Source organism: Dama dama, chromosome 18 (assembly GCF_033118175.1).
Source record: "Dama dama isolate Ldn47 chromosome 18, ASM3311817v1, whole genome shotgun sequence".
Lineage (NCBI taxonomy): Eukaryota > Metazoa > Chordata > Mammalia > Artiodactyla > Cervidae > Dama > Dama dama.
The window spans coordinates 68,682,381-68,696,508 of NC_083698.1; the positions used below are offsets into that span (position 1 = coordinate 68,682,381).

At 37.2% G+C, this 14,128-nt stretch overlaps 1 protein-coding gene across 4 annotated transcripts in view; it reads right to left on the reverse strand.

Moving 5' to 3' along the window:
• Window positions 1-2,868: 2,868 nt before the first annotated feature.
• Window positions 2,869-14,128, reverse strand: part of STK31 (serine/threonine kinase 31) — a 71,136-nt gene continuing 59,876 nt past the window's right edge. For all 4 annotated transcript variants that reach the window (XM_061165521.1, XM_061165519.1, XM_061165520.1 and 1 more), the window contains exons 23-24: window positions 7,079-7,147; window positions 2,869-3,241 (exon numbers count right to left, since the gene is read on the reverse strand). In XM_061165521.1, the coding sequence (XP_061021504.1) occupies window positions 3,011-3,241; window positions 7,079-7,147 (300 nt within the window). In that variant the 3' untranslated portion in view covers window positions 2,869-3,010. The remainder of the gene's footprint in view (window positions 3,242-7,078; window positions 7,148-14,128) is intronic.

Consider the following 14,128-nt stretch of genomic DNA (forward strand, 5'->3'; position numbering starts at 1 on the left):
CTACAAGCAATAAATGCTAGAGAGGGTGTGGAGAAAAGGGAACCCTCTTACACTGTTGGTGGGAATGCAAACCAGTATAGCCACTATGGAGAACAGTGTGGAGATTCCTTAAAAAACTGGAAATAGAACTGCCATATGACCCAGCAATCCCACTCCTGGGCATACACACCGAGGAAACCATATCTGAAAGAGACACGTGTACCCCAATGTTCATCGCAGCACTGTTTATTATAGCCAGGGCATGGAAGCAACCTAGATGCCCATCAGTAGACGAATGGATAAGGAAGCTGTGTTACATATACACTATGGAATATTACTCAGTCATTAAAAAGAATTCATTTGAATCAGTTCTAATGAAGTGAAGGAAACTGGAGCCCATTATACAGAGTGAAGTAAGCCATAAAGATAAAGAACATTACAGCATACTAACACATATATATGGAATTTAGAAAGATGGTAACGATAACCCAATATGCAAAACAGAAAAAGAGACACAGATGTACAGAACAGACTTTTAGACTCTGTGGCAGAAGGTGAGGGTGGGATGTTCTGAGAGAACAGCATTGAAACAAGTATATTATCAAGGGTTAAATAGATCACCAGCCCAGGCTGGATGCATGAGACAAGTGCTCAGGGAAGTACACTGGGAAGACCCAGAGGGATGGGATGGAGAGGGAGGCGAGAGGGGGGATCAGGATGGGGAACACATGTAAATCCATGGCTGATTCATGTCAATGTATGGCAAAAACCACTACAATAAAATATATTAAAAAAAAAAAAAAACTAAGATCATGGCATCCAGTCCCATCACTTCATGGCAAATAGGTACAATGGAAACAGTGACAGACTTTATTTTCTTGGGCTCCAAAAACACTGCAAATGGTGACTGCGGCTGTGAGATTAAAACGCCTGCTTCTTGGAAGAAAAGCTATGACCAACCAACCTAGACAGCATATTAAAAAGCAGAGACATTACTTTGCCAACAAAGGTGCGTCTAGTCAAAGCTATGGTTTTTCCAGTAGTCATGTATGGATGTGAGAACTGGAATATAAAGAAAGCTGAGTGCTGAAGAATTGATTCTGAACTGTGGTGTTGGAGAAGACTCTTGAGTGCCCCTTGGACTGCAAGGAGATCCAACCAGTGTGTCCTAAAGGAAATCATATTCATTGAAAGGACTGAATATTCACCGGAAGGACTGATGGTGAAGCTGAAACACCAATCCTTTGGCCACCTTATGCGAAGAACTGACCCCTTAGAAAAGACCATGATGCTGGGAAAGATTGAAGGCAGGAGGAGAAGGGAACTATAGAGGATGAGATGGTTGGATGGCATCACCAACACGGTGGACATGAGTTTGAGCAAGCTCCAGGAGTTGGTGATGGACAGGGAAGCCTGGTGTGCTGTAGTCCATTGGGTGGCAAAGAATCGGACATGACTGCGACTGAACTGAACAATGACTTACAATGCTTGCTAAGAAACAGACTGCCAGGCTCACCCCCAGATTCTTCTTTATAAAATCTGGAGTGGAGCCTACAATTTGCATTTCAAATAAGCCTCCAGGTGATGCTGAGTCTGTTGATATAGGGACCACACTCTGAGGTAAGGATTTACTCTCTCAAGTAACATGAAATCTTGAGAGTAGTTTAAACACTCCAGAATTACCAGGAACATCAGTTCTTCTAACTTGCTGCTCCATCCTCCTAGTTCATGAGCTTCATCCTCAAAGTTATCTCATGACCCAAGGAGGCTGCTCAAATTCTAACCACCATATTAGCTTCTAGGCAACAGGAAAAGGACAGGATAAAAGGGTACTTCTCCAGTCTAAGTCAGCTTCTGTAAAGGAGCCTTACTTTGCAAAATTTAGTTAAAAAGCTTAAACTAAAAAGGAAAATGGTAAATGTATTCTTTTAGCCAAGTACACTGCCATCCTAACCAAAACTGTTACATGTTACTAAGGAAGAAAGGAAGATTAGATTTTTGAATAGGCTTTTAGAGACTCTAACATACTTCTTTAGTCTACATACCACCAACCTCCAATCACCAAGTCCAACAAAACTTGGCCTATTTCATAAATCTGACCCATAGGTTTCATCACTTTTTCTCTTTCTGTAGATCTTACTTTCATCACAGCTCACCTACTTTATCATAATATCCTTTTGATCAGTCTCCCTACCTCTTATCCTGGTAGTAGGTATAAGATGGATTTTAAGGGAGCCAAAGTGGTCTAAAATTCTTCAATAGCTCCACGTTTCCTATTAAATTATAAGGTATGTGGCATTTTAGTATTTCATGTTATATCCCCCTATATGACTATTCTCTATTAAACACAACATACTACTTCTCCCCTCAGTGCTCTCATCATGCTTTCTCTGCTAAGAAGGTACTCTTGATCCTCCTTCACCTTTACTACTCATCCTTTATGACTTAACTAAGGTAGTACCTCCTCCAGAAAGGCTTCTATGACACCACTCTTCCACAGGATGAGTATCCCTTCTGTGTAATCACATAAAATCTGTCCAGAGCTATCATTAGATATTCTACATTGTATTATGAAGATCTGTTTAGATCTCCAACTTTCTCAACATATGTATGTGCTTTTAAGTGTAAGGACCATGTTTAATTTATCTTTATATTCCCAGAACTGGGAATAAAGCAGATGCCAAGTATCATCTGTTAAACAAAAGTATCACCCTTCATCATGAGCTGGCCTACATACTGAAACTCTGTATAGAATCTGTCCAACAATCTAATAACCTTTTCTATTACAAGTAATATAGTCTGATTATGCAATTTCAAAAAGAAAATATCCTTCCTTAACAACTCCAGTTAAATGAAATTTCAAAGTATACATTTTTTTTTTTTGCATAGTCAAACATCTTTTATTTTTTACAACTAGAGTACCAAAGATACAACCCAACTAGCTCCAGAACACTTCCAGATTTTTTTTTTATTTAACCAAACTAAACAAAGGTTTTAAAAGGAACATCTGCAACAAGGAAAGAATACTAATCTAGCAAACAAAGCTGGCTTCACCATTTCTTGTCTTTTCCTTATCTTTATCCAAGTTCTTCACCTTTAATTCTTCTTCCTCTTTTTTGGGGATGTATTCAGTATCTTTCTCTGAGTTTGGCACTGATTTTCCCTTTGGTAGCAAGAAACAGTCAGCATTGAAAACTTGCTCAGCAGTCATTGAACTTCTACAACAGATCAAGCTACAGAGGAGGGATTTGACATTATCATCCTGCAAGAAAAGAGAGATGTTACAAAGCAAAAATAAAATCAAAATGAAAGAAAGGACAAACTTGTAATAAGGAGTACCCAATTCAAAAATAATTTCAATTAATGATGCAGAGCTAAAATCAATTTTTCCCATTTTTTTAAAGCTTTTTACCAAAATCAACTAGTTTTTATTGGAAAGGGATTAATCTAGTATTAAAACAATGGAATCAAATTACAGGGGGGTATGCAGACGTGAAAAGAAAAGAATCACAACTGAAATATTTATCAAAAACAAGTGAAATTCCCAAAAAACATCCTAATGGTTTTTTACTTTCCATTTTTTTACAGGACTAGTCAGAATTTGACACTGAAAATTTTACATTGAAGTGCCTCTGTCTGAAACGGTAGCCTCCTTTACTTGGTCAACTGCTTTTGGTTTCACTTATGAAATGATCTCTTGAAACAGGTCCACCACCACTAACATTATCATGATCATTATGGAGGTCAGAATTTATTATGTGCCATGATTTCAAAGAACGTTATTTTGTGTTATCACATGTTAATAACACTATAATGTTGCTCTTCCATTAATTCCACCTCCCAAAGTATGTATTTTCTTTTTTGTTCCCTATGGATGACTCTCATCAGAGCACATTTCATATGGAATAAAAATCACCTATTTACTACTAGTGTCCTCATTAGACTCTAAGGAATATAAGACCAGAAATTTTAGTTTCTCATTTCATCCCCAACAATCAGCACAGTGATACACCAGGTATTTCGTTTACATCTGCTGACTGAATGAATGTCAATGCCCATACTGCATTCTACAGAGTATGTTTTTAAACATATTTAAAATGTTTAAGATAGTGAGAGAGTCAATTCATAGGCAGGTTGATAAGAAGTCTGGGGGTCCCCAAGGAGAGAGGGGTCTGGGATTCTTGAGGAAAAGATAGGGGTCTGGAATTCTCAAGGAGAAGGAAAAGACAAACTTTTTTTCCCTCTACATTCCTTAGTTTTAGTCACATAAAACATTTTTAATCTTTAAGCCTGATGTATCTGTAACTATCAATTACACAACAAACAACTTCAGTTTAAACTCTGTACTAAGGATTATATAACAACAATGTATCCTGCTTGAGGACAGTTTCTCCTTCCGGAAAACCTTCTGGCTAATCCTGTTATCTTAAAATGTAAATTATGGGAGTGGGTCTAGTAAAATCTTTACAACCTCCAGACACTCTTGATTTATTGTAATAACTAATTAAAAAGTATGTAACTCCCTTGCTAACATTAGCAAGGGGGCATTCTTTCTGCCCCCTTTTGATGTCTATGTCAGAAGCTTTCTCTATCTTTTATACTTTAATAAAACTTTATTACACAAAAGCTCTGAGCAATCAAGCCTCGTCTCTAGCCCCGGATTGAATTCTTCTCCTCCAGAAAAGAATCCCAGCCTCTTTCCTGGTTCAGCAACAACCTTTCAATAATACCTTTAGTATGCATTGTTATTATTGTTTAGTCACTAAGGTGTGTCTGATTCCTTTGTGACCTCATGGACTGTGGCTATGGGATTTCCCAGGTAAGGAGACTGGAGTGGGTTCCCATTTCCTTCTCCAGGGGATCTTCCTAACCCAGGGATAGAACCCGTGTCTCCTGCATTGGGAGGCAAATCCTTTACCACTGAGTCACCCGTGAAGCCCAATGAGATACTGGTATACATCTGTAAGAATGGCCACAATCCAAAATACTGACTGAATAACAGTAAGGCTGTGGAGCAACTCTCATTTATGGCAACCAAAACTCAAAAAAAAAAAAAAAAAAAAAAACTCAGAAGACAGTTCTATACTATACTATTTAAAACTATTATTAAAAAATATATACTATTTAAAAATACTATTACCACATAATTCAACAACTGCACTCCAAGGAAATAAAAACTTATGTCCACACAAAAACCTGCATGTGCATGTTTACTGCAGTTTCATTCATAACTGTCAAAACCTGGGAACAACCAAGTTGTCCTTCGGTAGGTGAATGTATAAACAGACTGTGGTGCATACAGATAATAGATAAAGGCTAAGGATAAATGAATTATCAAGCAATGAAAAGATATGAAGGAATATTACGTGCATATGATTATGTGGAAAAAAGCCAATTTTAAGAGGCTACATACTGTATGATTCCAACTATATGACATTCTGAGAAAGTCAAAACTATGGAGACAAGAAAAAGATCAATCTTCAGGGGTTTGTAGAAAGTAGAGACAGACAGGTAGAGTATAGAGGATTTTTAGGGCAGTGAAAATACCCTGTATATTAATGGCAGATATATGGTATTACACATGTATTCAAACTTTAAGAATGTACCACAATAAGAGTAAGCCCTAATGTAAATGATGGACTTTAGGCAACAACGATGTGTCAATGGAGGTATCAACTGCAACAAATAACTCTGGTAGGGAATACTGATAATGGATAAACTGTGTATGACAGAGAAGGAGATATATGGGAAATCTCTACCTTCTATTCATTTTTGCTATAAATCTTAAAATTGCTCTTAAAGCCATAAAAGTAGTTGTAAAACATAAAATAAATAAGTTCTTTAAAAAAAAAACTGGCAAGAGAACTTTTCATGGCTGATTCATGTCAATGTATGACAAAAACCACTACAATATTGTAATTAGCCTCCAACTAATAAAAATAAATGGAAAAGAAAAAAGAAAAAAAGAATTACAAAAAAAAAAAAAAGAGAGAGAGAACTTTCATAGCCTAATCATTATACTTTTTTAAAAAATGTATTTTTTTTTTTGGCTGCACTGGATCTTCATTGCTGCATGAGGCCTTTCTCTATTTGTGCTAAGAGGGGGCTGTTTTCTAGTTGTCATGTGTGGGCTTCTCATTGTGGTGGCTTCTCTCGTTGCAGAACAAGGGCTCTAGGGCATATGGGCTTCAGCAATTGCAGCCCACAGCCTTAGCTACCCTGCAATATGTGAAATCTTCCCAGATCAGGGAGCAAACCCATGTCCCCTGCAATAGTAGGAGGATTTGTAACCACTGAACCACCGGGGGAAGATCATTATACTTTTATAGACTTGTTTACTGCCATATTTAACCCCTTAACATCTAGTCACACTTGGGATGATTCCATTACAAAAGACTTTAATATTTTCATGTCTTAGTTCAGATACTGTCTTTACCTGAAATGCCTAGAACCTCATTCTCTCATAAAATCCTAATGCAACCTTGAAGATTCACTTCAAGTAACTATGTGGTGGCATTTATGAATAGCTTCTTGCATCTTTTCCTGACAAATTAAAGATTAGCTTCCTCCAAACTATTTTTGTAATATTCTATATATACAGATATTGGTTGTTTACTTGTTCGTATTTCTAACTCATTAATTTCTTCAATGTTTCAATCCTAAAAAGCAGACCCCAGTTCAATTCCTGATATAGAATAGACACTCAAAATATGTTGGTTGTATACATATGTATATCTCAAAGGAATATGAATAACACAGATGTATGACAAAGAAAAGATACAGCTAGGTACTTGTAAAAAGTAGTAAAACACTAATTTTAATAAAATATTATCTTTGAAGATATAGAAACTACTGCTTTTCTGTAATTATTACAAAGATTATATATATAATTCATTTGACAAATTCCAGTAGTAATCTCTAGCAATAATTTTCTGGCAATGGTGTAAGCAGGGCACTTAAATTTTTTCAATACTTCTTTACTGGGAATGTTATTTGTATTCTTACAAAAAAGAGGACTTCTTCAGTTAAATAAGTTGATATTACTGCTCACACCTATATCACAGGTTTCCAACAAGTAAATGATAAAAAGGTCACATACCAAATGAAACTGATCCATCTTTGGGATTCCATCCTCATTAGTTTCAAATTCCTGATTCTGAACAGAAAGCTGTTAAAGAAATGAGAATGAATAAATTCCCAACATACTAAAATACCAATCCTACAGCAAAGACAACTCTGAAACTGTTCAGGTTCTAGAGAGAAGAGAAGAACTCAAAGAAAGCATATTAGTTCTTCCAAGACAAAAAAACTTTCATAATAACAACTACCAAACAGTCCCTGGGGTTCTTAACATATCAATGCACACACTCTAAGCACACTTAATACTTCATTTTACAAGCAAATACATTAAAATGTAGTGGCTTATAAGGTGCTGGTTTCACCAATACTCATACGTTAAACACAAAGAAAATTTATCATGCCAAGTTTCCTATACCTAACTTGTGTTTAAGAAATTCTTGTTAAAATTTTATGAATTATTAAATATGAAGAATTTCTTACATGTACAAAGACACTCTAAATCCCATGTATCCATCACCCAGCCCTGACAACCGTCAACCAATGACCACTCTTGTCCTATGTATAAATCCATGCATATTATTTTTGAGGCAAATTCTACACATCTCATAATTTTATCTATAAATATTTTAGTATATACTTCTAAAAGATCAAGTCTTACTTTGACATAATCACAAAATCACACTTGTTGTTCTGTTGCTAAGTTGTGTCTGACTCTTTGCGAACCCAGGAATTGTAGCACACCAGGTTTCCCTGTCCTCCACTATCTCCCAGAGTTTGTTCAAACTCCTGTCCATTGATTCAGTGATGCTATCCAATCATCTCATCCTCTGTTGCCTGCTTCTCCTCCTGTCCTCAGTCTTTTGCAACACCAGGGTCATTTCCAATGAATCAACTCTTTGTATCAGATGGCCAAAGTATTGGAGCTTCAGCATCAATTCTTCCAATTATATTAAGGGTTGATTTCCTTTAGGATTGACTGATTTGATTTCCTTTCAGTCCAAGGGATTCTCTAGAATCTTCTCCAGCACCACAATTCAAAAGCATCAATTCTGTGGTGCTCAGCCTACTTTATGGTCAAACTCTCACATCCATGCACGACTACTGAAAAAACCATAGCTTTGATTATACAGTCCCTTATTGGCAAAGTGATGTCTTTGCTTTTTTACTTTCTGTCTATATTTTTCATAGCTTTTCTTCCAAGGAACAAGCATCTTTTAATTTCGTGGCTGCAGTCACCATCCACAGTGATTTTGGCACCCAAGAAAATAAAATCTGTCAGTGTTTCCACTCTTCTCTACCCATTTGCCATGAAGAGATATTTCTAAAAGATAAAGTCTTATTTTGACAGAATCACAATACCACATTAAAAATTAATATAAAATATCAAGTTTTAAAATTTTTAATCATCTCATACTTTACTTTTATATCATTTATTTAAACTCAGATCCAAATAAATTCCATACAATTAAAAAATGAGCAAGGCCACTTCAAATCTCTTCCTGTTCTTTACCACTGTGTACAACTATAAAGGTTGGAAATAACATAAAATATAATCAAAGGAGAGCTCCACAGGTCAAAAGAGGAAGGTAAACTGATGAAAAGTCCCAGAACTGGACTAATAACAAGGTGACAAGGTAGTGACAAGGTGTCTTATGACTTTCTTCCACTAAAAGGAGATAAAGTCTTATTTTGACACAATCACAGTATCACAATTAGTAATTCTCTTTAATATAAAATACCCAGTTTTAAAAACAAGATGACTCAAATAGGGTAAACTCAAAGAAAACTAACTATATTTCTAAAAACTGAAAGTAAATTAATGAAATTCACAAAAATTAATTAACATTTATGAAAACTGAAAGCAAAGAAAAAATCTTAAGGGAAAATAAGCATAAGAAACATTACCTACACGGTAATAGAAATTTGAATAAAAGAGAATTTCTCATGAAAAACCATGGAAACAATAAGTGGCACATTTTCAACCGATAAAAAGAAAGAATTTTCCACCACAAATTCTACATTCAGTGAAACTCAGGAAAGAAGGTGAAATCAAGAAGTTTTCAGATGACGGAAAACTAAAGAAATTTGTCATGAGACAAACGAGACTTAAAGAATGGCTAAAGGAAATACTTCAAACAGAAAGGAAATATTTTTTCTAAAAAAGGAGTACTGAAGCATTAGAAAAGAGGAAATGACAATGTAAAGAACAGACACATGAATAAATACCTAAGACTTTCCTTCCTATCATGAGTTTCCTAAATCACACATGATGACTGAAACAGAAGTTATAACACTATTCTGATGTGCAACACAATGATATTTAAAAGTGGGGAGGGTAAAGGAACGGAAATAGAAGGCTTCAGCACTTTGGTCAAACTGTTAAAACATTCATACCAGCAGAATATGGAAAGACACACAACTGTGAGAAAAGCTATTATCAAAAAGACAAGAACAAACAAGCGTTGGAGAGGATGTGGGAAAAAAGGAATCTTGGAACCTTTGTACACTATTGATGAGACTGTAAATTAGCGCAGCTGCTGTGTAGAACAGTACAGAGAATCCTCAGTTAGGAACAGAACTTTTACATGACCCAGCTATTCTACTTCCGAGTATTTACCCAAATAACACAAAAGCACTCATTACCAACCATGGGGATTTGGGACAAATCATCTCATTCTTCTTTGCCTCAGGTTCCTCACTTATAAGGCTATTGTAAGAATTAAAGTGGTTAAATACTTTAAAAATAACTGATGCATGCCACACACTCCATAAGTGTTATCTACTTTTGTTTTTTTAAATTTCAGGTAACTTAGAACATATAGTTAGCAATGTATATACTGTCTCTATGAGGGCCCCTGGTCTTATTATCAAGAACTATAATTAAAGGTTGACAATAGTTAAATCTGGTTGAAGACAGGGGGTTTCCTTATTTCTTCCTTTGCTTTAAATATGTAAAACTTTCCACAACAACAGTTATAGGGCAATAACTGTGCTTGTCCTAACTGACTGACTTGCTTTTACCTGAGGGATAATGATTTGTATAACAGATTAGGTTTCTCACAATGGTTGGAAGAAAGATAAGAGCTATCCTAGTGACTCATTCATCAGGGATGGGAAACAGGCTTGTTTTTAAATACCAACTCTGATCAGTCAGTGCTACTTCTTAATGGATGCTGTTTGAGGTCATATAAGAGATCAGTGAACATGATTATCATCATGTTGCAGTGTCTACTATGAGGACAGAAGAAAGGAATGGCAACATATACACTGTATATTATCAGCTTTAAATAGGTTTTTGTGGTGTGCATTTATGTCCGCATCCTGCTTTTCTTTCTTCTCAATATATACTGTCCTGTTCTGCTTTCAATACCCCCATGAACTGCCTTATAGCCTTTCTGGAACAAGACAAGGTATTTTGTAAATGAAGGTAAAGTTAGCCAGAAGGTAGGCATATATATATACAATGCTGAAACTCTGGCAAAAAGACTAGATTACTGTTTTAAAAATTAGTTGATATATTTTTAATCGGAGGAACACTGTTTTACAATTCTGTGTTGGTTTCTGCTGTATAACAATGCAAATCATTCAAGATTTACTCTCGTAAATGTGAGAATGACAACAAACAGGTGACACAAGAGTTATGAAAATAAAAAACACCACCAAGGGAGGTCTGTAAGTGAAAACTTCAGCAGGCTATGAGCTAAATCCTTAGAAATGCTAATGTTTAATAGATAAGCAGTACTGAAGAGGATTAAAAGAAATGCCCAAATATAAGGCAAAAAAAGAATTTAGTAGGTGCTGTGTCATAGAAAATAATTACTGGAGATATTTTTCAGATAGATCAGACTTACCCATAATTTGAGGCTGAAGGAAAGGTGAAAAATGAGAGAAATAGACTAAAGATACAGTGAAGGCAGGAGACTGGTAAAAGTGAGGTACGAGAACAGGATAGAGAATGGGTTGCGGGCACATACAGAAGGCTTGCAATGAAGGAGCACTTTAATTCTCTGAGACAGGAGTAGAAGACAGAAAACTGGGTAAAGAGACAACCAGTTTGTAGACAAGAAGCACTGAAATTCGATGGAAAGCACATTACCGTGATCTCAGGTTTTTTTGTTGTTGTTTTTTTTTTTTTTTAAAGTCAGGTCTACTTAAATGAATGGGGATGAAATTTAGGCAGGGGCCTGAGGATAGCACTAAAATGTTTAAGTATAATCACTGAGAGAAATATGAGAATGAACTGGCTGTGGGCAGGTGAAAGGACTAAAAGAAAGCTGAGGACCTAACAGAACTGAGACTGATGGGGTGTCATTCTGCAAAAGCATTCACTTCCCAGGGTATTCAAGGGTTCCCATTCCACACTAGTATCCGCTCTTAAATCTGAATAAAACACAATCAACAAACCTAAGACGACTCGGAAAAGTGGAAGTGAGAAGGTAAAATGGAAAGAAGAAGGTGAAGTGACGAGGAAACTTGGGACTTAAAAAATGACACAACGGTGAATTCCCCGGGTTTTATTTTTGACTCTCCTATATCTCATATTGGATGCTAGAGAAGTCTGCAACCCAGAAATGGCAGGAGCCACAGACCAAAAAAATCCCAAGAAAAGCCTACTACACCTAGTCAAAGGACTGGGAATAGGGTCTTATAGAACAGAAAATGTTTTTAGTTCAGTTGCTCAGTCGTGTCTGACTCTTTGAGACCCCGTGAACCGCAGCACACCAAGCCTCTCTATCACCAACTCCCAGAGTTTACCCAAACTCATGTCCATTGAGTCGGTGATGCCATCCAACCATCTCATCCCTCTGTCGTCCTCTTCTCCTCCTGCCCTCAATCTTTCCCGGCATCAGAGTCTTTTCAAATGAGTCAGTTCTTCACATCAGGTGGCCAAAGTATTGGAGTTTCAGCTTCAACATCAGTCCTCCCAATGAACACCCAGGACTGATCTCCTTTAGGATGGACTGGTTGGATCTCCTTGCAGTTCAGGGACTCTCAAGAGTTTTCTCCAACATCACAGTTCAAAAGCATCAGTTCCTCGGTGCTCAGCTTTCTTTATAGTCCAACTCTCACATCCATACATGACTACTGGAAAAATCACAGCCTTTGACTAGACAGACCTTTGTTGACAAAGTAATATGCTGTCTAGGTTGGTCATAACTTTCCTTCCAAGGAGTAAGTGTTTTTTAATTTCATGGCTGTAATCACCATCTGCAGTGATTTTGGAGCCCAAGAAAATAAAGTCAGCCACTGTTTCCCCATCTGTTTGCCATGAAGTGATGGGACCGGATGCCATGATCTTAGTTTTCTGAATGTTGAGCTTTAAGCCAACCTCTTCACTCTCCTCTTTCACGTTCACCAAGAGACTCTTTAGTGCTTCTTTGCTTTCTGCCATAAGAGTGGTATCATCTGCATATCTGAGGTTACTGATATTTCTCCCAGCAATCTTGACTCCAGCTTGTGATTCTTCCAGCCCAGCGTTTCTCATGATGTACTGTGCATAAGTTAAATAAACAGGGTGACAATACACAGCCTTGACGTATTCTTTTTCCTATCTGGAACCTGTCTGTTGTTCCACATCCAGTTCTAACTGTTGCTTCCTGACCTGCATATAGTTTCTCAAGAGGCAGGTCAGGTGGTCTGGTATTCCCATCTCTTTCAGAATTTTCCACAGTTTATTGTGATCCACACAGTCAAAGGCTTTGGTGTAGTCAATAAAGCAGAAATAGACATTTTTCTGGAACTCTCTTGCTTTGTTGATGATCCAGCGGATGTTGGCAATTTGATCTCTGGTTCCTCTGCCTTTTCTAAAACCAGCTTGAACATCTGGAAGTTCACGGTTCATGTATTGCTGAAGCCTGGCTTGGAGAATTTTGAGCAGTACTTTGGTAGTGTGTGACATGAGTGCAATTGTGTGGTAGTTTGAGCATTCTTTGGCATTGCCTTTTTTTGGGACTGGACTGAAAACTGACCTTTTCCAGTCCTGTGGCCACTGCTGAGTTTTCCAAATTTGCTGACACATTGAATGCAGCACTTTCACAGCATCAACTTTTAGGATTTGAAACAGCTCAACTGGAATTCCATCACCTCCACTAGCTTTGTTCATAGTGATGCTCCCTAAGGCCCACTTGACTTCACATTCCAGGATGTGTAGCTCTAGGTGAGTGATCACACCATCGTGATTATCTGGGTCATGAAGATTTTTTTTGTATAGTTCTTCTGTGTATTCTTGCCACCTCTTAAATCCTTCTGTTTCTGTTAGGTCCATATCATTTCTGTCCTTTATTGAGCCCATCTTTGCATGAAATGTTCCCTTAGTATATCTAATTTTCTTGAAGAGATCTCTAGTCTTCCCCATTCTATTGTTTTCCTCTATTTCTTTGCACTGATCGCTGAGGAAGGCTTTTTTAGCTCTCCTTGCTCTTCTTTGGAACTCTGCATTCAAATGGGTATATCTTTCCTTTGCTATTCGCTTCTCTTCTTTTCACAGCTATTTGTAAGGCCTTCTCAGACAGCGATTTTGCTTTTTTTGCATTTCTTTTTCTTGGGGATGGTCTTGATCCCTGTCTCCTGTACAATGTCACGAACCTCCGTCCATAGTTCATGAGGCACTTTGTGTATCAGATATAGTCCCTTAAATCTATTTCTCACTTCCACTGTATAATCATAAGGGATTTGATTTAGCTCATACCTGAATGGTCTAGTGGTTTTCCCTACTTTCTTCAATTTAAGTCTGAATTTGGCAATAAGGAGTTCATGATCTGTTTCACAGTCTGCTCCCGGTCTTGTTTTTGCTGACTTTATAGAGCTTCTCCATCTTGGGCTGCAAAGAATATAGTAACAGCCTCTATTCCAGCCAAATACCAAGAGAAAAACTGTGTCAGCAAGGCTGAGTGGGGAGTTCGACTTCCACCCTAACCATCAACGAAGAGGCAGAACAAAGTTGTATATGATAGCACTAGCTGCAATGTACCCAAACTGGTACTGCCAATGGGACCCAGCAGAGAGCTATCTTCTACTCTACCCTCAGCAGCAACAAAGCAGGAAAAGTAGTGTAGGCACTATTAGCCAG